Source organism: Phoca vitulina, unplaced genomic scaffold (assembly GCF_004348235.1).
Source record: "Phoca vitulina isolate PV1807 unplaced genomic scaffold, GSC_HSeal_1.0 scaffold3, whole genome shotgun sequence".
NCBI classification, from domain to species: domain Eukaryota; kingdom Metazoa; phylum Chordata; class Mammalia; order Carnivora; family Phocidae; genus Phoca; species Phoca vitulina.
This window is the reverse complement of record NW_022589706.1, coordinates 53,260,074-53,286,579: the sequence shown is the minus strand read 5'-3', so window position 1 is coordinate 53,286,579 and position 26,506 is coordinate 53,260,074. Positions and strand designations below refer to the sequence as shown.

The window sequence follows — 26,506 nt, the reverse complement described above, 5'->3', positions numbered from 1 at the left end:
TGAGTAGTATCATTCTTGATGGATCCCATAAAAGCATAATAATTTCTTTTTTCATCTCCAGTGTATCTGTTCGAATACATAAGTGGTCATTTTAATGAGCAAAGTGCCCTGGCATCACAGTGCTTAACTTGAACATCTTTTTAGTGCACCAAGGCATCTAGCCTTTAGGGTTGTAAATCCATCCTTGAGTGGCTTTAATCTCCTATAACAACCAAGACCCAATGTTTTTTTATCAGAATCTGCTTCAGACAATGGTATACATAACTATTTTTAAAGGTCATCTATAAACTTTCATAAAGAAGCAGGCTAGGTAAAAAGGAAAAAATTGGAGATACTTTATTTATATGATAGAGAAATCTCACATTAAAGTCTTCATCATTTCATTAATTCACAAAAAGCACTATCTCAGTTACAATTAAAGGAAAAGATTCACACCAAACCATAAAGACTTATTTTGTCTTCTTTTCTTCCCCCTGTAATAAGAACAAAAATATACTAAGTACCGATTCAGTGAATGGGTGCAGAAGGTAACTGGTTCTATTATTTTACATCAGGGAAATACTAAGTAGAAGGGAAGGTCTTCTGATGGCATTTGCTGAAACCTTAGAAATAACCTAAAAAGAAATAACCTAAGAGAATTTTGAGGTTGTTGAGTCACTGATTTACCATGGTGGACACAACTTTGTTCCAGTGTTTTTAAAATAAACTTTCTGCTGCATTGCATTTATTTTTTAAGAAAAGAATTTAATGGGGGCATCTGGGTGGCTCAGTTGGTTAAGTGTCTGCCTTCGGCTCAGGTCATGATCCCAGCGTCCTGGGATTGAGCCCCGCATCGGGCTCCCTGCTCTGAGGGGAGCCTGCTTCTCCCTCTCCCACTCCCCCTGCTTGTGTTCCCTCTCTCTATGTCAAGTAAATAAAAATAATATCTTAAGAAAAGAAAGAATTTAATGGTAGGTCTCAGGACATATTTCACTATGGATCAGTACTTCGGGAGAATGATCATTATATTTATCCTTGTCTGAATTTTTGTTACCTGAAGTAATTTAAACTCCCAAAGCAGCACGAGTCTTTGCAATCAGTTTTGGACCCTGAAAAATATAAACAAATAAGAATCAGCCGACGAAGACATGGATGACTGTGTCAGTTACACAGTGAACTCTCCACTATCTAGGGGTGAATTCAAGTACATCTCTGATGCCAACAAGCTGGGACAATGGAAGTCAGAGAAAAAAAAAATCCACTCACCCCTACAGTATAGATAGTGTGTTCTTCCTATGCCAATCTCCAGATTGTGACCAATTGTCACCACACCCCTCACCTCCCTTCACATGTCAGTCATAGCAACTGGAAGGTTTGCAGAGAAAGTATAACCACTGTGTGCTAATGGTCTCTATATCTAAATGAATGTCTTCTCTCATCAAGGGACATTTTTCTTTTTGTAGCATATATATCAGAAATGGTTTGCATCAAACCTATGTTATCAGTTTTGTTTTATCTGATTTGGTTATCGGTGTCCCACCCTCTTCTACTAAAAACACAGACATATACTGGTAAGTGTACACTTGACAAAAAGGCAGAATTACAGGATATCTTTTAAAATTATAATGATGCGTGGCGCCTGGGTGGCTCAGTCGGTTAAGCGTCTGCCTTCGGTTCAGGTCATGATCTCAGGGTCCTGGGATCGAGCCCCACATCGGGCTCCCTGCTCATGGGGAGCCTGCTTCTCCCTCTGCCACTCCCTTTGCTTGTGCTCTCTCTCTCTCTCTCAAATAAATAAATAAAATATTTTTTAAAATAAATAAATAAAATTATAATGATGCTATATTCAAATATATCTAGTAACATAAACTAAAGGCTTACTAAATGTAGCCAATTATAAATCCAGTTAAAATTGCTAAATAATAAGATTAAGATAATTCCTAATTACTAGTCTGTTGGAATACCAAGGTATGCTCCTAAATGAGTTTAAAAATATTTTTAATAAATATTCCCCCAATATCTTGTTTGCACAATTAATTTGCTATTAAATCCTCTTAATCCATTTAGCTGAATTGATCAGTCTTTAGGCCAGAAACTGTCTAAATTATCTTCAATTAATTACATATTCACTTTATAGTTTACCAGGAAATAAATCAAACTTACTAATTCTCTTAACATATTTGAAAATTATGCTTCTTCCTAATATTTAGTGAGAAAATTGGGATTATTTCTTAAATATCATAAAATCCCTTAATCTATTTCTAAATTAATTTAAATCTCTCTGGCATTATTTTCAAGTTATAGATTAGTGGAAAATTCTTTTCATTATGCATTACAGGAAATGCCCTCCCAAGGATTTCGAATGTGAAAATGAGCTGCACGTACCTCTTCCTCAAAGCAGGCTTCCTGCTCTTGGCCTTGGCAGCACTTTTCCAGTAGACCAGAGAAATCTGCAATGACAGCCTCAAGTTGTTCTTCTGTTATTTGTGGCTTTTGCTTCACAAGGTTAATGAGAAACCTATAATTTAAACAAAATAAAAGAGAAATCTGTTATGCAAAGGTATTTTTCTAAAGCCTTCCTAGTGGAGAATTTTTAGGGCCCTCTCAACCCTCTGCCCCCAAACCTTACTCCATCAACCCATCACCAGACTTACAACCCCTACTCTGTCCAATGCCTTCATCAGAAAGACTGAGGCTAGAAACAGACAGGTGTTCTACTGGTCTGGATTTGTGCAGATTATAGCTGAAACATGATTTTATAGTTCCACCGTGCTTACGTGTGGTAAGACACGGTCTTTTTCTTACTTACCTGGAATATCCTTTCCAGTTCTCCACTCTAGAGTACATCCTATCCATACTCAAAGGCCCAGATTTCCAAACTCCTGCCATCCATAATTATCACACCCTTACCTGAGCACTGGCTCCACCAATCATCTGTGCTACTCAGTTAGCAACACTTTCATATGGGAATTGATGTTGACTGGGGAATAGGGAAGAAGACCTGTCAGAGGAGGCAGCATTCTTACTGTACCTCAGGACATGACACGGATTGTGACAACGGAAAAGGGAAGAACAGGTTTTCCGAAATGAAGGAAGACCATTTCCAAAGCAAGTGGCTATTAAAATGCATGGGAATTTGGAGAACATAAGTTCCATTGACTTGGATTACCATCACCCCATTACAGGATGCCTCATACAATGAAATGAAATGTGCATTCTATCTCATAACACCCATACTTCATGGTTGAATCAAATATTATGGTTATTCTCTTCAAAAAGTAAACAGTGTGAAAAAAGGTTCAATGGTGTTTTTCCAGTGTTTTGGAATGGAAATACCCAAACTTACTGCCAAGACATATCCCAATTCTCCAAAATAGATTGCCCACTTTCCCTCAGTCCCAACACATATCACAACAATAGTCACAATGGAGACTATTTTTACAAACAAAAAATCGTCTGCCCTTGTGAATTTTTCCAGACCTATGTTCCAAGGAGGCTGTGAAGACACTGAGACAAAACTATTTTAAAAGCCACTGTCAGTGCTTTGGGGCAATAATTTCTCCTAATGAGCCCAAGATTGGTGGGTGTGTAAGGCAGAAATCTCAACTACTATTTATTATTGTTAGTCTTCTCCATGCTAACAAATGACAATTTCTTACTGTTGCTTCATTCTTTGCAGTGCTACACCCTGAGCTTGGCACAGATCCTTATGGAAGATGAACTTGTCAGAAGAGAAGGGTGAAGGGGTGTATGTTTCATCCACCACTAAGCTGCTGAAACAAGGCCTCCTGTTGGCGTATGAAGAAGTGCAGCACTGACCAACACCAGGGTTTACAGGAGTCTCCTCGTGCCTGATGCATAATTGTCCAATAATAAGGTCAGCCTGGTTAGGAGAATGAGAAAGAAGACAGCAAAGCAACTCAGCATTAGCCACTAAGTTGATTCAGGTTTCCAGAGAATCGTTGCGATTTTTGATGCCCAGTAATTTATAAATATTACAGAAAAATTTGCTACCTGTGTAGGGTCATGTGTTGCCACATTGCAGATTCTTTTTTACCCATTTGTTTGGGATAAACCTCACCATTTAGTGGCAGATTTTCCATAGGTAATGTTGAAGATAGTCCTTTCAGCTAGTTCTGTCAGCTATTTGAAATACACTTCCACTTACACACCTACTTCCAAAGGGGAAAAAATTATCTGCCCTGACCTAGGAAATCAATACATGGCTTAAATTTCTTACGTATACCTAGCTGAGCTTTCTATTTTATTTTGCAGATCCAGAGAATCGCTTTCTGAAGGTAAGAATAGCACAAGCCTAACGCATTCATATACATACATACATGCACACATGCATGCATACAGCTAATATATAATCCTAATTGAAAAGAAGTAAGGCTGGGGCACTGGGTGGTTCAGTCGGTTACGTGTCTGACTCTTGATTTCGGCTCAGGTTATGACCTTAGAATCTGGGATCAGCCCATCTGCGGCTCTGTGCTCAGCTCAGAGTCTGCTGGAGATTCTCTCTCCCTCTGCACCTCCCCACCCCCTAAAATAAATAAATAAACCTTAAAAATAAAGAAGAAAAGAAAGAAGGCCAAAATGTGTGTGGGGGGGAGGTGTCTTTTAAGGCTCTCCTAATGTAGAATCCTCCTACCTTCCACATGTCAGAGATATTTCTTAAACACCTAGCAATAACTTGTAATAAGGGTCAACATGTTTTGTGTGTATATTGTGTATCAGGCCAGTGCTGAATGAGTTACAAGGATTACCTCATTTAAGACAGTGTGGGTGGTAACAATTCTTATTCCCAAATGTCAGATGAAAAAGCTGAAGCCTAGAGAAATAACTCGCTTTCCAGAGTGACGCTACTAACAAGTGGTGAAAGTGGGATGAGGACGTGGGCAGGAGGCTTCCAGAACCTACACTTCTGATCTGTTATGAAGTCCTGTGTCCCTGCAGCCTCTCAATGTGTGGAATTCAATAAATGATGAAGATGATTCTGAATCACAGGAATCCTTTCACTCCTAACTTTTGGTGGAAAATTCCAAGACACGATGACTAGCTAGCAAATAAGTCCTCAGTATCAGAAAAAGGAAAAAGAGGATAAGGGCAACAATAAATGTACAACTTTGTTCACAATCGTGATTTTAAGGGAAAAAATAATGAAAGAAAATTCAGACTGCAATCTTACGTGTGATGCTAGTGACATTAGAAAATAAAGATGACTGGCATTACTAACTAGAAAGTCATGTTATTATTCAGAAGGACTTACCCTGCTCTATACTCTTTGCCTTGTTAAAGGGGGAAAATGTCCCTAATATAATAAGATTATACTACAAAAGGCAAATACGTAAGTATGGCTGAAAATAAAATGACTAATTTTCATCTCTCAGAAGTGAAGCTTTCTATTTTTTTAACTCAATGCACATTTTTTTCACTGCATCCATTAGACCAAAGCAGTGCTCATGGGTGCACAATGGCGTAACTCAGATACATGGGTGAACTAGATGCAGGGGGATAATAGCAGCAGTGGAGGTGTGTGAGACAAGCAAGGAAATTCTGAAGAAGGTATGGCCTTGGGTGCTGGAGCTTGGGCTCCGGGAAGAGGTGCATATGCATTCAAATATCAGCCCCACCATTTCCTACCTGGGAGACATTGGTCCTAACATAACTTCTTTGAGCTTCATTTTCTCTATCTATAAAATGAAGATGATAATGGGGCATTTCAAAAGGGAGTAGTATAATCGTTCAATGAGAGAATACATTTTTTAAAAGAAGTGCAGTGTGGGTCTTTAGAATAATCCTGAAGAATTGCTATGTTGTTATTAGGGTGAAGTGATGGTCTCCATGTTGGTTTAGGAAAGGTGGCTGGTGAGAAGCAGGGCCTCAAGGTGTAGGGGAGTTTCAAGTCCAGTAGGCTCACTCCTTGGTTTTCTTTTTCTTCTTCTTTTTAACAATAAAGTATATAGTGAACAAAAAGAAGAAATCTTGAATTGAACGACTTGTTGGTTGTTATATCTTTCCTGTCCATAAATCTTGCTCAGACAGTGCTGGATACCCCGGCCCCACTCCCACCAGCCATTCTAGAAGGACAGGCGGCCTAGCCACATGCCAACTTTTCTGAGCTGAGTTCATGCCCTCTCCAACTGTAACGAGTTGAACAAGCCTGGTAAAGCCATCTCCACAGTGGTTTTTACCATTTGCCCTAGGTGGGAATCATGAGACTATTTCAAGCCACACGGGGCAGAAACAATGGGACTAAACAAAACACTCACCGCTCCCTCGCCACAGGCCAACTGTTTGTCCTCACTGAGTTGGCAACAAGTAGCTGCTGCGGTTGCCATCTTCCTGGTGAAGGCCATCAGCTCAGGTGGGGTCAGCTGAGGGGCCTTCTTTGTGTACGCAACAAGGAACCTGGAAGAAACATTTTTCACCAAATCCTGAATCATTTGTGAGTTTTGGGACTCCTCACTCCTCAAAGACCCTCTTTTGGTATCAGAAGCCATGAGGTCAGCTCATTTGCTTTATCCACACGGCACTGGGACCACCTTTCGAGATGCATTTACTCTAACAACCACCCCCTGTACTTCTATTCTATCAACATATCACAATGGGAAAACAAACGCTGGATGATAGGCTGACTTCTATTCCCAACCTCAAAGCTTCACTGATTGTAATTTTGATCTATTCCATGTTTTGACGATGACAGACTGCAACAGAATAAATAGCTTTTCTGCAAAAATCTGCACAATTTGGGGAACCCAAAGCCAGTACCAAAGATCAGACCTTCACAAATCATTCTTCCTCCTCCCTAAAGAGGGAAATGGGGATCCCCACCTTCTCCCAAGGGAAACTGGGTGATCAGATTACACCGATTTCCGATCTGAAATAGGGGCTGAAATTAGAGTAGTGTTGGGTGACTAATTTAGGTTGCTATTTCCCCTCACCATTTCATCATTTTAAATCACTAAAAATACTGTTAAAAAAACATACGCAAAAAAACAAAAAACATACGCATTTTGTAAGTAATATTCTCCTAGCTTCTGGAAGAGGCCACAGCTTCGTTTTGCCAATGCTTGGCTTTCTTGGATGTATTTCTCTAATTCTTCTTCCTGAAAATACAAGCATTATTACATACTTTTTTCTCTCCCTGAACACAAAACTTTGTAAAAATTGATCAATAATATGTTATTTTATTATGACACCAATCTTAGAAAAAACAATTTTAGAGGTTTTTTAATACTAAGGATAATAAAGTGTGAATTGTGAGAATTAAAACAAATGGACTTTGGGGAGATTAAAATTTTATGAATCACACAGAATTCAATCTTTGGATAAAGGACTACAGTTCTTTCTGTATAAATTCCTGCTTTTCTGGAACTGTTCAACAATGAATATTATTTTTATTCTGTGTGTCAAGGAACTTTTGGTTAACATTTTTACTTCTAAAGTAGGCCACTAGTTGTTGACTACTAGTTAATAACTACTTAATGTCTAGATGACTACTCCATAGATATAACTCGTTAGCTACTAGTTAATAACTAGATGCTCTCAAAAAAACCAGTATTTTTAATGGGTAATATCCATGCAGGTTTTCAGACTGTCCCTAAAGCTAGAGCAAATTACCCCTTTATCCTGGCATTCAAGACGGTTTTCAGACTGGGAGCACTTCTCCAATAACTCCTGGTATCCTTTAGCGACTCTTAGAACAACTGGGACAGCAAGTTTCGTATGTCTTCTCGAATATTCATAAGTAAATCTGGAATATGTGTGAAAAAATATCATGTTATTGGAATTAAGAGACAATATATTCCTGGGTTATATGGCATGTAGAAGTTAAAATTCAAATACATAAACCTGGAAATCAAATTATGACTTGAACTATATGCATGGTAAAACTAATACAAATAACAATCCCTCCAACTGTTTTAAATGGTGTTTTGTTTTCTTCTGCACTCTTCACCTGGGTTTTTCAATTATGAGCTTCACAGTCATTCATTCAACAAATGTTTTTCCAGTGCCGACTCTATGCAAGCATTTCTCTAAGCAGTAAGGATTCAATAATGTATAAGATAAAATGCCTGACTTCTCAAAAGCATACATTATTGAATAAATAAAGCATACAGAATTGAATAAGCAAGAAATAGGTCATCAAATTCAGGTGGTGATAATCAGTGAAGAGAAGATACAACAGAAGGGGAAAAGTGACTCCTGATTGACAGCATTGGTTAAGAAATGTCTCTTTGGACTGCTCTTTTGGAACAGAACCTGGATGAAGGAAGCTATATAAAGATCTGGGGGAAGACCATTCTCAGCTGAGAAGATTTCTACTGCAAAGAACCTTTCTAAGTGAAGAACTGTTTCTGTTAAGCAATTAGCGTTGGATATGTGGGTGGGTGAATTTAAAGATAATTCTTGGATTTACTAATTGTATTTCCAAGTTATAGAAGTAAGTCATATTTAGTTCTGCCACCAATAAATTGTCAATGCAGGTTTTTTCAATCTGGACTTTGTTCTTGTGTGCATAATTTTATTTAGCAAATGATGTGTGAATGTCCAATCTGAAAGCAACGATAAAGTGATATCCTTAGGGAATATTAAAAAGAAAATCGGGCCATTATTTTCATTCTTACATTAGAACCAGACTCTTAAATTTATAAAGACTCTTGGAGATCATTAGGCATAATATCCTAAGAGTTGCAAAAATCTCTCCTCTGATGGTGTCCATAGGACACTGTACAATAACGGGCAATGTATTAACTTGACTGCTTGCTTCCCTTAAAGGCAAATAGAATGAGAACATGTGCTATCAATTATATCGATACAATTAACTACTATACTGCAAGTGTCTCAACATATGTTTTGATTTTCTTACAAAAATAAAACGTACATTAAATAAATAGCAAATAAACTGTTCTAATAAAAGCCCTTCTATCTACCATTATCTATTGAGTTATACTTTGGGAGAAAGTTCTTAAAACATGCACAATGAAAAAGCACGTTCTTAACCATGAGCCCTTCTTATCACAAAATACTCGGATCTTATTTGGAAGCTCAGTGGTGGTCTTTATATGAGTAATCCATACAAAGATGACAATGCTTCTGATCCCAGAGAAATTGATACAAAATAAAATATAACTTCAGTTAATATAGTGAAAGTCCCATCAGTGTAAGATAGATCCCATTTCCTTATTCCCTACTCACCTGCTTAATATATTTTGACTCTACATTCTAGTATCACCCTCACATGCTGAGCTCAAAAACCATAGCTATCATTCCCCATGTCAGCCACACAAAGCTGTCAGCTACATCCTAATCTTTACTTATGTGAACATACATTTACCGAGTGTGTTACCTTGCCATGAAAAGATCTTTTTCCCTTGAAGAAAATTGGTTGAAATCTCTTTCTCCTAAAAACCTATTTAGATTTGGAGATAAGCCTTCAGGTTTGTCATCATTTTCTGCATGAATTATGCATTGACCCAGTTCAAGTATGGGCAATTTGCAGCATTCTGCTATTTTGCTTGACAGAATATCTTGTTGAGAACATATGTAAGACATAATTTTTTCCTGTAATAGGAAAAATGAAGTATAAGTTTTAAAGGTTTATTCTTTAATGCGGGACCTCAGGGCCAATTCTAGGAAGGAAGGGAGGGAGGGAGGATTGAAGGGTTGGAGGAAGGGTAGAAGGGAGAGAAGGGGGGGAGCAAAGAACTAAGGAAGGAATAGAAAGAAGGCATTTTACTTTGTCTCCCATTTTAGTGTTTTCTCCCTAGTCTGCCTTTCCTCACTCCTTTTCACCTACCCCTGTTTGTTCAATTCTTCCTTTCATAGCTGTTAACTAAAACCTATTTTATTGTATTGGGAAGATTTTTAAAACAAGAGAGAAATATATGCTCCAAACCAAATGACATGCACATTGGTATATATCTTTCTATTACTACTGAACTTTGCTACTGGACCTTTGCTGTTGACGTCCTAATACGGAGATCAAACTTTCTGCTCCATTGTTAACAGAACAATCTGCAGTGACCCACTGTGACCTCCAGAGGGCAGGCTATAGATAATGAAATGGCAGCTCATCTAAGGGGCCAGAATGAAGCCGAGCTTACATATCCCCGTCACGGGACCAAAAATTCTATGCATTCTCAATAGGGACAATTAGAAAGCATTATTCAGCCATTAAAATCAATTTACATACCATACTGAAATTAATTTTGCCATTTTAAAGGAAAAGGGTGGTTATGAGCTCCAAAAATGGAAAAATAATTTTTTAAGTGCCTATAGAAATTAGTAAAATTGTCAATTAAAACCAAGAAAACTAACTTCAAAAAAACAAAACAAAACAAAATAGTTCTTATTATGGTGCCTACTATGCAGGTAAAAACTTTTAAAAGGAAAAATAGATGAAATCGGAAATCTGTCTTTGGGAATCTTCCCGGGCTCCTCGCACCAGGATCTCTGCCGGTGCTCAGAGACCGTGCCGCTCAGGCCTCTTCCAGCCTCAGCTTCCGGCTGCCTTCCAGGACTCTTTCAGCCAAACTGCGGAGGGACCGGCTGAAATAAGCATTTTATCCTCACGTTCGATCTTTTGGAAACCATGTTCAAGCCCAGATTTTCGAGCCATTTGAATATCTAAGAGCAATAATTTTAAACCTTCTTGGAGAAGAAGGTGTCTCACCAGGGACTGGAGAGGGAGTAATTTGGGGATAGACGGGCCTCTGGTACAGTATCAAAGAAGCCTAAGGTTGGCCCAAAAGAGACCAATGCCACGCTGCTTAAATGGTGACCAACTATGGCATGCTCGAGGATTCTGTGTTGGGGGTTTTAGGGTTTTGGTTTTTAATTCTCCTAGAGCCCAATATCCACACCTCTCTTTGGCGCGGTTAGCTTTGTACCTTGTAGAACAGTTTCTTGTGTTATTTTTGTTGTTTCTTGTGCTATTTTGCTGTATTCATATAATAGATATCTCTATATGATAGATATAATAGAGCCCCTTCTGTGTGCCAGGCATCCTGCTGTCAGCCTTTGGAGATTAACAGTAAACAGAAGACAGTCCCCAAGCGTCTCATCTCTATCAGACTATAAATTCCCTGAGCTTAGCTTGTGCCTTCATAACAAGTGTCCTTCACAGTGTCTAGCACACAGAAAGTATTCAATATATATTTGTCAAATGAAATAATAAATGGATGGAAAAACAAATTTGTTAAAAGAGTCTGTCCCTCCCCCACCAAGATCCTATGTGGAATTTACAATCTCCTTCAGAAGAAAGAATGAATGAACGGGGCACTAGTCTCATGAGAGGAGAACATCTCTTAAGTGAAAGGTAGGATCAACAGAAGATGGTTTCAGTTTCACTATCAAGAAGTCTGTGACTTTCCTCAGCCAACTAGTTACCCTACCCTGTGACCAACTCAAACAGCCTTCTCCCGTTTAGAATGAGAGCAAAAGAAAGAGAAGTTAGTGGAATTATGTCAGGAGGCAAGACTCTTTACCCCATCCTGCAGACATTCCAGCACATTTCCTCTACAACATTCCTCATGTATGTGGGCCACATCCAGGACCAGTTTCTGAATTTCAGTAAAATTAGCTTTGGAAAACTTCTGACTCAGTTTTGTAACCGTTCTAAAGGAGGGAAAGAAATAGAAGTCAATCCTGGTTATCTACCAACATTAAATAATACTTAGAGTATTAGTGTAGTTGCTGCTCCAAAGAGAAAGAACTGAATGAAGTGTTCCTGCTGTCCCAAAAGAAAAGGAAAAGCATTCTAAGTCCAGTATGTTCCAGCCCAATCTTTCAACGCAGTGGCTTTCTAAATTGACCTGTCCCCACAAGTAGTTTGGACATAATTTATTTGTCTTTGACAGCTTTCCTGTGAATTGGGATGAAATCTGTCTTTTCACTGCTCATCTATGATGCTGGGTGTTTGGAATCACCTTAGTGAGTGGGCAGGAAAAAATTAAAAGGACACACAATTAAGAAAGAGAAAATTCCATGAGAATAACAACCATTTTTTACTTGGGAGAAAAAAACACTTGTGGGACTACAGGAAGGGGTGTCTATGTGCAAATCAACGAAGTGAGACAAGAGAGTAGAGCAGACTAAACATCCAGACGTGTCAGCACGCCAAGCCACATAGTGTGTGGCCCAAAAGGGAAGTAAGAAGGAAAAAGTCGTGTGACTTCTACATATTTCCTTAAATTTTAAGAGATGTCTAGATGAAGGCTCTACTCCCTAGAGCAACTGGTGGTGTTGCTGCTTCTGATAAGGGTAGATTTTCTTTATGAATGTATAACATTTAAGTGTAATCACTTATGGATAGTAAATGATAAATACAGTCATTATAATAATATTTTAATTCATATTTTGTTAGTAATTCATGAGTCAATCTATGTTTCCAGTAGAGTTGGAAGGTAGTTAAAGCAACATCTGACCTATTCCAAGAAAAAAATTTCAGGCAGTCTTGGAACTAACTCCATAACTACAAACCTTATCCTAGATCTCCACTGTGTATAGTATGTTTAAATGTGTAATTTACCAAGCAAACAAATAAATAAACTGTGAACGCATGGACTTAATAGTCTTCCATTAGCATCTCAGATACTTTCCTCGACTAGAAACGTCTCATCATAAAAGTTGAAGAGCACTTCAAACCAGTGACGTAGTTTCAAATTTTCTAGTAGCCACATCAAAAGGTAAAAAAGAAACAGTTAAATCCATCTTAATAATATTTGTTGATCCCAATATATCAAAAATAATACCATTTCAACATATGATTTCCTTCTTCTGTGGAAGCTAAAAAATAAAACAAATGAGTAGCCCAACAGAAAACAGAATCAGACCTATAGACACAGAGAACAAACTGATGGTTGCCAGAGGAAAGGGGTATGAGCATGAACCTGAGCAACATGGGGGAAGGCGAGTGGGAGATACAGGCTTCCACTTAGGGAATGAATAAGTCATGGGAATAAAAGGCACAGTAGAGGATAGTCAACGATAGTGTAACAGTGTTGTGTGGTGACAGATGGTAGCTACATTTGTGGTGAGCACAGCGTAAGGTAGAGAGAAGTTGAATCACTACGTTGTGCACCTGACACTAATGTAACTTTGTGTGTCAACTATAGGCGAATTAAAAAATTCTTTAAAGAAGTTATTTCAATATGCAATTAACATAAAAACCTATTAAGAAGATATTACACGTTCTCTTTTTCATACTAAGTCTGTAAAATCTAGTATGTCTTTTCCACCTGGAGCACAGTTCCTCATTCACATCAGGCAGATTTCAAACGCTCAGGAGCTGCACGGGGCTAGCGGCAGCCATGCCGTGTAGCGCAGCCTTCAACCATTGGTAAGTCTGATTTTTACATCTGATGTCCAAGTCTCAGCTGTCAGGAGACAGACAATTCAAGATCACTGACCTAGCAGACAGTAAGGAAAATAAATCCTGATCAAGACCTAGAAAACTGGGCTCTGCTGACTCGCAGTGTGGTCCTGCATAAATGGCTTTCATCTCTCTGGGTCTCAGTTTATTCACATGTAAAAATGAAGAGCTTGAGCTAGATGATTAACTGTCTGGGGCTTTTTTGTATTCCTCTTTATCCTAACAACAAAGATAGAATATGAGACAGAGGTAAATTAAGTAGGCTTTAAAAAGTGTTAAGCAGCAGACTATCAGTTAGCTTCCTTCCAATCCTGGGATTTCATGATCCTAATCGCATCAGCTCTCATCAAAGGAACCTTCATTCTCTACAACAGTGACAATGAGAAAAATGAGCTCAAACGGCAAAATGGTAGTTTTGCAGATCTCACCTTCTTCCCTAGATACAGCTTAAACTTACATGGCTCGGAAGGTTCGGGGTCCAAAATTTTTCATTACTGCACATATATGTTGATTTAACAAACTGCTGTCTCTTAATTCTTTTATAATCAATGCTGTCTAGATACAGAAGAAACAAGTTGTCAGGAAAGGATGTATTTTCCTTTACAGGCGCTAATATTTAGAAAAACAACCAATACAGGTAAAACATCAAACCATAAAAAATTTTACTAAAATTATAGATATGATACATTTGTACAGAACTTTATCCATTCTTTCTTTCTTTTAGATTAGTTTATATACATCGAAGCCAGACAGATTTATTTAAAATACCTCAAAACAAGAACGTTATAACTTTCTTACTTGGGATAATGAGTAAACAACTGTACTTTTAAACAAATTGAAACCTGATAATTTCTCAAACGTTTGCTTTATCACAAAAAAAGATTGTCACAGCCTGACATTCTGGGAATAGTCACAGTTCTTAGCAAGTTTTTCTTGTAGGACTTCTGGTGGCAAGTGATTACTTGTGGATGTTATTCTAGCTCTCCAAACCTAAGAAAGCTACTCACTTCTCTAAACCGAAGTTTCCTTTTGTTAGATAATGATGTTTACACCTCAAATTTGTTCTAAGGACCAAAAGAAATAATGAGCTTAAAGTGTTTGTTTTCTTTTTCTCCTCTCTCTCCTTCTGTACCTCCTTTTCTCCTCCTGCTCCTTCTACCCCATCTTCTTTCACCTCTTAGTCCCCTCTCTTTTGCTTATGTTATCACCCATACCCTGTCTTCTTTCATCCCCCCCCCCAATCTCCCGTCCTTAGTCTTATAATAATTATTGACCAAAGGAATGAATACAAAGCAGCAAGTCCGGCTGTTTTAGCCCAAAGAATATCAGACTGCTGAAATATGCTCAATTCTGAACATGGTATTCTGCATGCAAAGCATATTTCCATTTTTAACTTTGTTTGGTTTTAATGAGTCATAGCTAGATTAAAGTATTAGTTCAGATATCTATACAAATAGAATACCTTTGTTTGGAAGCATTCAACTGCATTTTCAGCTTTGCAGCAATGTGGAATTATTTTGCTATAGTGGGCAGCCAAAGAAAGAATCGTGGGTGCATACAGAAAAGGGTGCCTTCTTGCTATCTCATAGATGTACCTATGAAATGAAAAGGACCTGTAAGATTTGCAAACATATAAAAATAGGACTACTACTAGAACTGGGCTCTGGAATTTGCTTAAAGAGTCAGAAAACAGCCACATTTTTTTCCACATGCTGAGAAAAATTTTACTTACTAGAGATCCCCAGGGGGAGAAACAACCTGACCACCAATACCATATTTTATTATGAGAACCAAATAGGCAGAAATGCTGAATATGATTCTTATCAAGGTGTCCTTTTCAATAAGCACATTCAGACATGCTTGGGGAGTCAGTAAATCCAGACCTCCACTAAGTAAGACAGGAAGGTGGAGTTGTTTTTTTTTTTTCTTCATCAGTACAGAATGGAATCATCCTCCTTGACAGGCTCCATAGCAGAGATGGTCTAAGGGCAGGCTCTCTATTTCTCTGGCTCAGGCGTGCAAGAGAGCAGCATGCAAGACAGACGTGATGGAGAGTCAGATATAGGATTCCCCAACGGAGAACATGAGTTCAAGTCCCTGCTTGGGAATGTACAAGCACTGTGCCCTCAGCCCGCAGTGTGAATTATCTTAACCTTCTAAACCTCAGTTTCCTCATCTGCAAAATGGGAGGAAGAATGACAGGAAAAAGGACAATAGACTTCAAAGGCAGGTCATGAGCATTAACCCAAGCAGACGTGCAAGAACACATGGTCCTACAACATCCTAAGTGCTCGGTAATTGCTAGCCTTAAACCTGGAGCTCTAAAATTTTTTTATTTCCAGGCATTTTGGTGAACATGAAACACCAAATATTTGACTCCAGAAGGAATCACTTTGCGTGGTACTAAAATATTCTTAGGCAAGCTAAAATGGAAAGATTAAAAGGGGGGGGGAATGTACATCTCAAGAGACTAAGGGAAAAACTGGTGGGTCTGGTGTGTGGTCTGTACCACATCTACCACTCATGCTGTGGAAACAAAGTTGCACTCAAAATGGCTCACCTAATTTCCCAGGGCAGGACCTCAGCAGGTGCAACATTATTGCCACTTCTCCACATTTTAGAGTATATCCCTAAATTGCAGTAATGCTAGATTCTGCTTGATACTGCTCTCCTACGGGAGTTTTAATTTACCTTTAAACTGGATCTTTACCTGTTCATGAACATATCCCTGTTTTCTTCATATGCTTTACAACTGGTGACAGGTTCTGGAACTTGGAAGGGTGGGATCGATGCTGGAGCAGCCTTTTTGTGTGCTAGTAAACAGTTATGTCTTTCCTCTTCACTTTGGCTGCAGCAATCTGAAAGTCCGTACTTTTCAGAAATTTCCTTCTCATGGCAAATTTCTTCCAGAAAGATAGATAGCTATAAGAAAGATGTGGATTTTTTGATTGTTTGTTTGTATGTTTTTTAAATGTATTCATTTGAGAGAGAGAGTGGGCGAGTGAGAGAGAGAGAGCATGACTTGGGGGAGGAGCCTAGGGAGAGGGAGAAGCAGGCTCCCCACTGAGCAGGGAGCCCAAGCAGGCTCCATCAAAGGACCCCAGGATCATGACCTGAGCTGAAGGCAGACGCTTAACCCACTGAGCCACCCAGGCGCCCCAAGAAAGATTTGCTTTTAATGAAAGACAACTAAGTTTACTTTGAAATTCTGTAAAACACATGAGAAGTTTTCTAATATCCAAAATCAGAACTACAGATTAAAAAACAATTCCCTATACAAATCCCAATATATTTAATTTCAGCCTATGAGAGCTTTCTTTCATGCCTTTTTGGAAATGGAATTTTGGTTTCCAACCTTGAGAAATACACATGACTATTAGACAAAATTACTTTATCTTAAAAGGAAAAAGGCCAGGCAATATTTTATTTCCCCCAAAAAATATTTGAAATATTTTATTTTTCCCTTTTATATTATCAGCAGTTTGGCTCCATGATGTCTAGAAGCTATTTAAAAAATACATAAGCCACTTTTTTTGTTGCCTTAATTTTACCAAAATCAGATGATGACACCAGTAGTCTAAAGAATGCCTCTGAGAAATACAGGCTTCATTTTTCTCAGGAAAGTTTTATTTAGCTTTTATAACTGCTAAAATTTAGGAAACCCTAGAAATTTTAAGACTTTCAAATCCCAATCCACATAAAAATCATGCCTTTAAGTTTACAATGATAAATCATCAACCTATAACATTATCGTGAACCTCGCATTGGACATAAAATTGCAATACAGAATGTATTTTGCTTCTTTTATACATGCTTTTAGATTAGCAAGACAAGCCAAAAATAAAGATGCCAAACAGGGAGTTTAATTAAATCATCAATTTCAGAGTTGGAAAATATTTTATATCTTTAAAAGGGCATCTCCTCTACAATATTCCAGATATAATGACTTTTGGCCATTCATCAATTCCACCATGACAGAAGATTCTTTGGGCCTTTCATTCCATAACCGGGTCACTCTAATCATTATAAAGTTCCTAGTTTTCTCCATTGAGATAAGATAAACAATAAATGATTTCTTGACCTTCTACATTAAGATATACTAAAAAAACTATTCATTGTTTAACTGAAATTCAAATTTAAGTGAGTTTCATAGTTGGTTATGGCTTGTTTGCTAATCCTGGCAATCCTCCGTACGTGCTGTGTTCCTCACATTCACTATCGTGTAGAGTGCAGCAAAGCCGCTTAAGGTGGTACTTTTGGAGCCTGATGGCCTAGTTTAAATCCTGATCCTGGGCTCCCTTAAAAAAGTTACCTCTCTGTGCCTCAACTTCCTCAACTGGAAGAATAGCATTTATTGTAAATATTTAATAAATTTATATTTGTAGGCAAAGCGGATATTCTACCAGTGAGCCCAGCAAGGGTCTCCTGGCTCGCTGGACATCCACCTGATTCATCAGTGCTATGCTCTAGGTCATAAAATATTTTTATTATCAATGGGTATGTAACACTCTCTAGAATAATGCCTGTCACATTGTGTGATTAATAAAAAGTACCTTCTATTACTATTATTATATCTATCTTAATGACAACCCTGAAATGGAAGCTATTATTATTCCTTATTTTATAGGTAAGGCAACTAAATCTCAGAGAAGTTAAGTAACATGTTCATGGTCACCCAGATACTCGAATTTCAGAACCTTAGCTCTTAGTCACCGTGCTTATATTGTCTCTTTACAACAGGCACCCACTCTTTTCCGCCCTCCTCAGCAATTCAGAGTTAACCCAGTTCCTCTTTCATGCAACAGCTCTTCAAATATTTAAATGTATTTCTCATGCCTTCCCTGTGTCTGCTCTTCTGCCTGCTAAACTTTGGTCAAATATCACAGTGGGATATTATTATTATTATTGTTATTATTGTTACTATCATCATTCACTCACCTGGTTTTCTAAACACTCTACAGGATGCACACTGCCAGTGGATTTTTCAATTACAGTCAGCGTATCTTTCACCATTTTGCTTACTTCTTTGTAAGTGGCTTCTTGAACAAACTGAGCAAAAAATATGGTAGCTCTGAAACAAAAATACATATGAATGTTTAAGGAACAGACATGTCAAACTGCTTTTGCTCAAGAGTAGTTTTTGTTTGTTTTGGTTTTTTGTTATGTGACCTGTTTAAGGGGTGACTTTTGCTAAAAATGTGTGTGAAATTAGGTTCTAGTCATCCAGAAAGAGATGTCAGTCTTTTTGCCCCTCCCCCTAAAATATACACATATCTATTAAAAAATCAGAGTGGATTTCCCATAAGAGTGGTTCCTGCTTTTGTGGTCACCTACCCACTGCAGTGTAGCTATAACTGAGGGCGTCTATCTTCTATAGTTCCTTTTAAATTTAAGCAAAGAATTGGTCATTAAACCTCTACCTGTATTGACTCCCAGCGTGATCAAGATCTGATCCAAGACAGTGCTCATGGATTGACCCAAAGAATTGTTTTAACAGGTTTCTGGGTGCAAGTAGTAGCAGTAACATACTACTTTAAATTCCTTATTAAAAACTTCAGGAGTGTGGAATGGACAGCACTCAAAAGAAAAACACTCTCTACAAATAACAGAAAGTAGAATGTTTTACTTCTATTATCTGCTACTAGGATTTACATAGCATTCAGAATAGAGCATATTGTAATATCAATCTATCAGTATTGATGTGGGAAATTCCTACCTTTATAGATGGTGGTCACCACTGATTTGATACTAATCTTGAGTTTCTAAAATCTGATTTGGTTTTTCCCATGGAGTTTCAAGGAATCTAGAGGTTAATATCTAAGGCATGGGCCAACAGTTCAACCTCTTCAATATCAATTTGATATCCAATAAAAGAAACGTCTTCAATTCGCTTTTGTACTTTCCAGAACTCATAGAGCTATCCAACTTCATTGAATTACCCCACTAAAATTATCATTGCTTCATATTTGAAGTGCATTTATATGAGCAAAACTTACAGGTCAACTAAATTCATCTCTGCAGAACATTGGGAAGAATCCAAAATGGAAGCTGAAAAGCAAAATAAACTCCATGAGAAATGGCAACTGCACCAGGAAAATGAACATTGTTACACAGAAATGTTTGTGTTTAAGTTAGAACTATACAATTTTGGAACCATACAACTGAGAAGACATTAAGGAGCATCTCTCCAAATACCTTAATTTTGTATTTGAGAAAACTAGGAGACTAAGGAATAGCTAAGTTAACGAGAATAATTTATGGTAGAGCTAGCACTAAAATCCAATTGTTTGGTTTCCCCCTGTACTGCGACGTTCTAATTAGCTTGGAAATCAGAGGATTAAAAATACATTTCAGGGGCGCCTGGGTGGCTCAGTCGTTAAGCGTCTGCCTTTGGCTCAGGTCATGATCCCAGGGTCCTGGGATCGAGCCCCACATCGGGCTCCCTGCTCAGCGGGAAGCCTGCTTCTCCCTCTCCCTCTTCCCCTGCTTGTGTTCCCTCTCTCACTGTGTCTCTCTCTGTCAAATAAATAAAATCTTTAAAACAAAAATACATTTCAGTCCTCCTTTTGAACATGATTACACCACAGTTCGCTTGCCAATTTATATCCCAGTCACACCGTTTCTTCTTTAGTCAAATAATGGTCCATTTTTCGGAAGTAAAGAACAAAGATGTTACTTATTTTACCAGTCTGAGGGGGTTTTGTAGGTAAAGGAACCAGGATTATAGACACATATATAGAGCTAGATAGAGATATAATATAGATACACATATTTCAAAGTTAATATGTATACTAATTAAATAAATAATATACAAAACATTAATTCAATGTTAACTATATAAGCCATTCATAGATAATGTTAAGCACCCCATGGTTTTGTAAACCTCTTGTAAAGTCACAAGTTTATCATTCATTTAAAGATATTCACCATTAAATATTTTTACTCCGTGTGGAACAGTAAATATAAATAAATCAGGACAAATGAATAAATGCAAATTTAAGAACTTTGATATAGAGAAAAGACAAAAAAGCAAACACAAAATATCTTACCGATTCCATATGCATTTCTATGCATTGTTCTGGATTCAGAAAAATTTAGTAGGAAAATTAAAGAAATTGATACCACCCACTTCATGGTTGCTATTTTGTTGTTGGCAATGGTGGGGGGGGGAGAATATTGAAAATCATGCTGTAATTCTTTTATACCTTTCTCAAGCAATGCCTGTTAATTAGTAATCTTTTGTTAGTGTATGGAGATATCTGTTACTTTATTTCCTTAGGTTGCAAATGGGACAACTTGTCGATAATTAACAGCACAGGGATTATTTGCATTTTATGTTCAAGGACACAGACTTCTTTTGGGAGGGGAAAAAAAAGGGGAAAAAACTTGCAAGTTCATCCCATTTTGCAAATATAACAAATATTCTTCTCAATCTACAGCATGTTTAAAGAAATCTTTTTTTCCTAAATTGCATAATAATTAATTCCTTTCAAATTAAAAAGTTAATGGAGCCATAAAGATAAAATCCCCAGGCTTCTTATGAAATTCAACTAAATGCAATCATTCATTTTAAAAATATTAATTGAATGCTTATCATATGCCAGGCACTGGACACCATATTTGACCAACTCAGATTTCATTGAAGAATACATTGCTTGATTATTACATTGTTTAGCTCAAAAATCCTTTTCACCTGATTTTATGTCAATAAGGTCCATTTTTAAGTAATCTATACTGTGTATGGCTTAACAGAAAACTTTGAGCACACACTCTGGTGAACGAAGCCCTATAATAATTTTATTTGTTACAAAATAATTTTGCATGTATATTCAAACTGAAGTGGATCAGTTGCACTGTTCATTCAGCAACTCAAAATGATTATGTTAATACTAAGAAGAACTTACGAACGCCTGCCTCACTCCAGGAGCGGTTCCCCTCCTATCTGCCCTGTCTGTCAGGAGCTCTCTATCTTAGCTGCACATTTAAATCACTAGAGGAACTTTTAAAATCCCCATTGCCTAGACTGCACCCCACACCAATTAAATCAGAACCTTTGGAGGTGAGACCTACACGTCAGTATTTTCTAAAACTTCACAGATTATTCACTCTTCCAAAGTTAAGATTAAAAAAAAATAATGAACTACAGGTAAAAATAAATAATATGGTGCCTTCATTGAGTACAGTAATACACAGCCATCAAAATAATTTTGTGGAAGAATATTTAATGATACGGAAATAGGCTCATAGTATGTCGCTAAGTAAAAAACAGGGAAAAAGATATCAAATAATCCCATTTTTTGTAATTCTCCTGTCTTCCCCCTGCTCCAAAAAAAAAAAAAACAGTGTAGAAGATCACAAAGTTTTAACACTGGGTTTCTCTAAATGGTAGAATTACAAGTGAATTTCTCTTCCTCACTCTTTTTCTCTTTCAAAACTTGTTCAATGAAAGGTTGATTATATAATTTAAAAATAAAGTTTAAAAAATTGAATGTATTTAAAAAAAATAAATTATATTGCATAAGTCAGAGAAAGATGAATACCATATGATTTCTCTCATACACGGAATTTAAGAAACAAAACAAAAAGCAAAGGGAAAAGGAGAGAGAAAGGTAAACCAAAAAACCGACTCTTAACTCTAGAGAGCAAACTGATGGTCACCATAGGGGAGGTGGGTGGGAGGCAGGAGATACAAAGATTTAGCATAGCAAGATAAGTTCTTCATTGCTGGTCAAGTAAAATTCCCATTTGTTTGATAATTTTTGTTTATTTTCTGCTACATGTGGCCCCCCCCTAGGTTTTGTCTCCTAAGGAACACGCTGACGGGCACAAACCTTGTTCCTTCCTCCGTAGTGAGAGGCATGGCTGACCTTGTCTGCCCATTTGAGTATGAGTGGGTCACCACTCTCCTACTATCCTGAAGAGGGCTCTTTACTCAAATATATGAAAGAAACAGCATTGATCATGAAGAACTAAACGCATTTTATGGAACAAACCGTAAACAATGTTGCTAGGCAGGGGCAAAATATCCCAAAGCCTTTGACAGTGCCTGGTCCATAATTCACCCTTAATAACATTTACTGAATGAATGCTGAATGTATTTGTTCAAAGACAGGAACTGAAGGTAGAGGATGAGAGTGCATCTGGCAAATCTCAGATTCTATAAGCTCTGATATCTTTGTGACTTGACAAACCATATTTCAAGTTTTATGCTAATGTGTGTATATATATTATATATATAATCTGATTGCTATTATATTATTATCTGATATTATATATTATATATATATATAAAATCTGCAAGGCTGGACAATCTAATCTCATCCTTTCATCAAAAGATTAGAGGGTCATATGCAAAATGCCTGGCAAGTAGTAGGCATTTACTAAACGTGGTTATTTCAATATAATAAATAGACACATAGCTACAAATAATAGGTGCACATCAAGCTGAGGCATATTCTGTCACCACTGACTCATCAGGACTGACAAGACTAAACCAGGACTAACAACTCACCGTCAGTCCAGGTCCTATTTGAATCTTTCTTGTGATAATGAGCTGGTTTGGTGCCGTCCTTTGATCTCCTTCCACGTTCTCTCTTGCGGAGCAGGTCTTTGCTCTTCCCTGCCCTGTGATCAGAAAGGCAGTGCAGTGTCACTGTTAGACAAGCGAGCTCAGGCACCCGGTTTGAATTTTTGCCCTACCCCTTAGCCCAGCATGACTTCGAGTGAGTTATTTAATCCTTCTGAGCTTTATTTTCATCATCCATAAAATGAAGGTAGTGATAATGCCTCCTTCGTGACTGAATGATTAATTAATGAATGTAAATGGCTCAGAATAGGGTCTTGCCCCGAGTAGCACTTAATAAATGGAAGTTTTATGTATTCATTCAAAAGTTGAAGTCTGCATGCCAGACACTGTTCTTTGATGGGAATAATCAGCAAAACCTCTCAGTGGGGAGTAAAGAGCAAGGACTGTTTCTGTTAGCCTGTTCCTTAGGAGATGAAACCTAGGGTGGCCATGGGGAACAGAAAATGAACGGAAACCATCAAATGAATGGGAAGTTTACTTGACAAGTAACAGGCGCCATCACCGCTGTCACTGAACTACACCTAATAGGAGAGACAGACAGTTATGTTGGCAATCACAACATGATGATGGATACAGTGAGAAGAGGAGTGAAAAGAGGAACACCTGATATTTTTCAGGGGGGTTAGGGAAGGCTTCACAGAATAAGTAACCTCTCAGTGGAGACCAGGAGGAAAAAATGGAGGTGGGCCAAATAAAGAGAGTGAAGAATGTCCTGGACAAATGTAGAGAGCAATGCAAAGGCCTGGAGGTAGGAGCATGGCGTATTTAAGGAACTGGAAGAAATGCAATTTCTTTTTTTTTAATATTTTATTTATTTATTTGTCAGAGAGAGAGAGAGCACAAGCAGGGGGAGCCACAGGCAGAGGGAGAAGCAGGCTCCCCACTGAGCAGGGAGCCTGATGTGGGACTCGATCCCAGGACCCTGGGATCATGACCTGAGCCGAAGGCAAACGTTTAACCGACTGAGCCACCCAGACGTCCCAAAATGCAATTCCAATGAAACACAAAGGTTTAAAGATGGAGAAATTTACTCTGCAAAGGGAATTTCTGGCACGGTTTGCAGGGTCCCATCTCAAAGACCTTTTATATCAAGTTTACACCTCATCCTAAGAGAATGGCAGACTAAAGAGGGAACTGATAAAAATCACATTTGTGTTTTGAAACCATCTCTCCTGCTATAAAAGGGAACAAGACTATGAAGGAGACCACTTAGGAAGTTTTTGCAATAAAGCGGTCCAGGAAGCAGCCTGGATGAGAGTGGTACTGATGGAAAATGTCAGTTGTGGATAGAGTCAAGTGACACGAGTGAGACAAAACCGCAGGGACTTACTTACTGAACACACATGCAGTTTGGGATGAGCTCACTGAGCTTAAGAGAGAGTGGCCAGTTTACTCAAAAAGTCAGGGTTTTAGCCTATTGACTTAGTGTAATTATTAAGCCGAACACCTTGGTTTTGCATGTGGAGGTATCTTTAAGACCTCCAGGTGGAGAAGTGGATGGGCAGTTGAATAGTGCTCCTTGTCCTTTGGGACAAGATCAAGGCTGGAGATGGAGATTCAGGAATCATCAACTTACAGAGGGTCTTTGTAGCCATGTGATTGGAGGAGAAAAAGAGATCATCGTGAAGAGAGGTACCCTCTCTTTTAAGAGACAACAAAAAAGAAGAGCTTTGAACCACAGTTTGCCTACTAACTGCAAACAACCCTTGATCTATATGTGTCATTGCTCAAAGTGTAGCCCTGAGTACACAGTTCAGGTCAAACGCTTTTCCATTGCTGATTCTGTTTACTTTTTCATAAATCTATGAAAATGCTCCAAAGCAACATAGCATGGTAAACTGGATGTTGGTATCAGACAGATTCTAATCTCAGCTGTGCCAATTATTAGTCATATAACATTAGGCAAAGAATTTCTGATTCTTAATTTTCTTTATAAAGAAATTATAATATTTCCCTTGAATTTTTTTATAGATAGATGAAATAATGTATTTAAAGTATCTGATACCTAAAGACATTTTTTCAATAACCATAATTACTATCATGATTACCATTGCTATCAGTGTTAAGTATTAGATGTACTCTTCTTCCAAGCAGTTAAGCTGTACATGTGGTTACTAGAAAAATGCCTTCCCCTCAGACAATACCAGACGACTTATTCTTCTGGGATCTATTTTGATCCTTGTGGGTTTGAGTGGGTAGTTGTTTGAAAGTTTGGTTTTCATCTTTTAAATTTTATGTCACTTCCCCTCCTCATCAATGCTTGTAAAAACTTTATCCATCCTTTAAGATCTGTATCAAATAATTTTCCATGAATGTATATCTGATTACTCCCTAACTAGAAAAGAACCCTCTCGGGGCACCTGGGTGGCTCAGTCGGTTAAGTGCTTAAGCATCTGCCTTCAGCTCAGGTCATGATCCTAGGACCCTGGGTCGAGCCCCTGCTCAGCAGGGAGTCTGCTTCTCCTTCTGCCCCTCCTCCCACCCCCTCCTCGTGCTCCCTCTCACTCTCTGTCTTAAATAAATAAATAAAATCTTAAAAAAAAAAAAAAAACCCTCTCACCTTTAGATTGTTTTCACATGGGACTTCTTTGACCTTCTATCATGGTTGTAAGCTTATGCGATTCTTCCTAAATAGTTGACTTCTTGGATTCAAGGACTCCTCTTGGTCACTCCTACGATGCTTAGGACACTGTCTGGCACAAAGCAGACCTTTATAAGTAGGAAATGCATGGCACTGAATTAGATTGTTGCAGCCAGGATTTATGTACTAACTGCCCTCATTCATTCATTTGACTCAAATACCCTTCTCATGTTGGCATTTATATTTTCTCTGATATTTAGAGTCTAGAGGCCCTGGGACAGATCTAAGAAGAGGACAATACCTAGGGTCTCGGGAGGAAGCTGATGAGTCTAGCTGCAAGTCTGTAGCTTAAAATAAACTCCACAGAGCAGACATAACCCACATTCCAGTAGGATGAATGTCTTCAAAGACCTCCAGTCCAATTGGGTCCTCCTGTCCCTTCAGATTTAATTACATTTAGCCCCATGCTATCCTACCTATAGCGAGCAACCAGAATTGCCACCCTCCCCAGTTTTCTAAGAATCCAAGAGTAGGGGAGGACTGCTTGCATTTATCCTTGAAACCTCTGGCTCTTATTCCCTGGTGCTGCTAAATTCTCTTTCTCTGTGCTTTATCTTCTCTCCTATACGTGCTGTCTCTTCCCTGTCCTGCACCCCATATTGCATATCCCCCAATCGCTTTTTCAAAGAGCCCCCAACACAAGTTTGTATCAAAGAACTTGAAATCAAACATGAAAAGGACTTTTCAGCTATATCAACACCACCTGACTCCTCATAGAGCCCTGACCAACCTCCTCTTTTCTTGTGCTCTCTCCCCTGCTCTTTTCTTATCTTTTCTCATCTAGCTCTGCCTCCTACTCCCCTTCTTATTACTGTCTTCAGGCAGAGCATATCATCTCTCCCTTTGTTTCATTTGAGCCTGTCTAAATCATGCTTTGGAAGGAGGAGGCCACCTTTCACATTTGCTTTCCCTCTGCCCG

General features: G+C 38.2%; 1 protein-coding gene across 1 annotated transcript; it reads right to left on the bottom strand.

Annotated features, from left to right (window-relative positions):
- Nucleotides 1–320: 320 nt before the first annotated feature.
- Nucleotides 321–20,594, bottom strand: AFP (alpha fetoprotein). The gene is made up of 15 exons (XM_032398237.1): nt 20,410–20,594; nt 19,357–19,408; nt 18,299–18,431; nt 16,071–16,282; nt 14,823–14,955; nt 13,818–13,915; nt 11,475–11,604; nt 9,335–9,549; nt 7,606–7,738; nt 6,994–7,091; nt 6,255–6,393; nt 3,639–3,862; nt 2,365–2,497; nt 1,034–1,088; nt 321–473 (listed from the first exon to the last, which is right to left on the bottom strand). Exons 1-14 carry the CDS (start codon nt 20,492–20,494, stop codon nt 1,044–1,046), a joined length of 1,830 nt encoding a protein of 609 aa, XP_032254128.1. The 5' UTR covers nt 20,495–20,594; the 3' UTR covers nt 321–473; nt 1,034–1,043.
- Nucleotides 20,595–26,506: the final 5,912 nt, after the last annotated feature.

Bases quoted from the DNA above. Each gene is read 5' to 3' on its own strand.
- AFP (XM_032398237.1), bottom strand. From the start codon at position 20,494: ATGAAGTGGGTGGTATCAATTTCTTTAATTTTCCTACTAAATTTTTCT. The intron at 18,432-19,356 runs GTAAGTTTTGCT...TTTTTGTTTCAG, and splicing joins GAGATGAATTTAGTTGACCT to AGCTACCATATTTTTTGCTC. The intron at 6,394-6,993 runs GTATGTTTTTTG...TGTTTCTTCCAG, and splicing joins GAATATTACTTACAAAATGC to GTTCCTTGTTGCGTACACAA.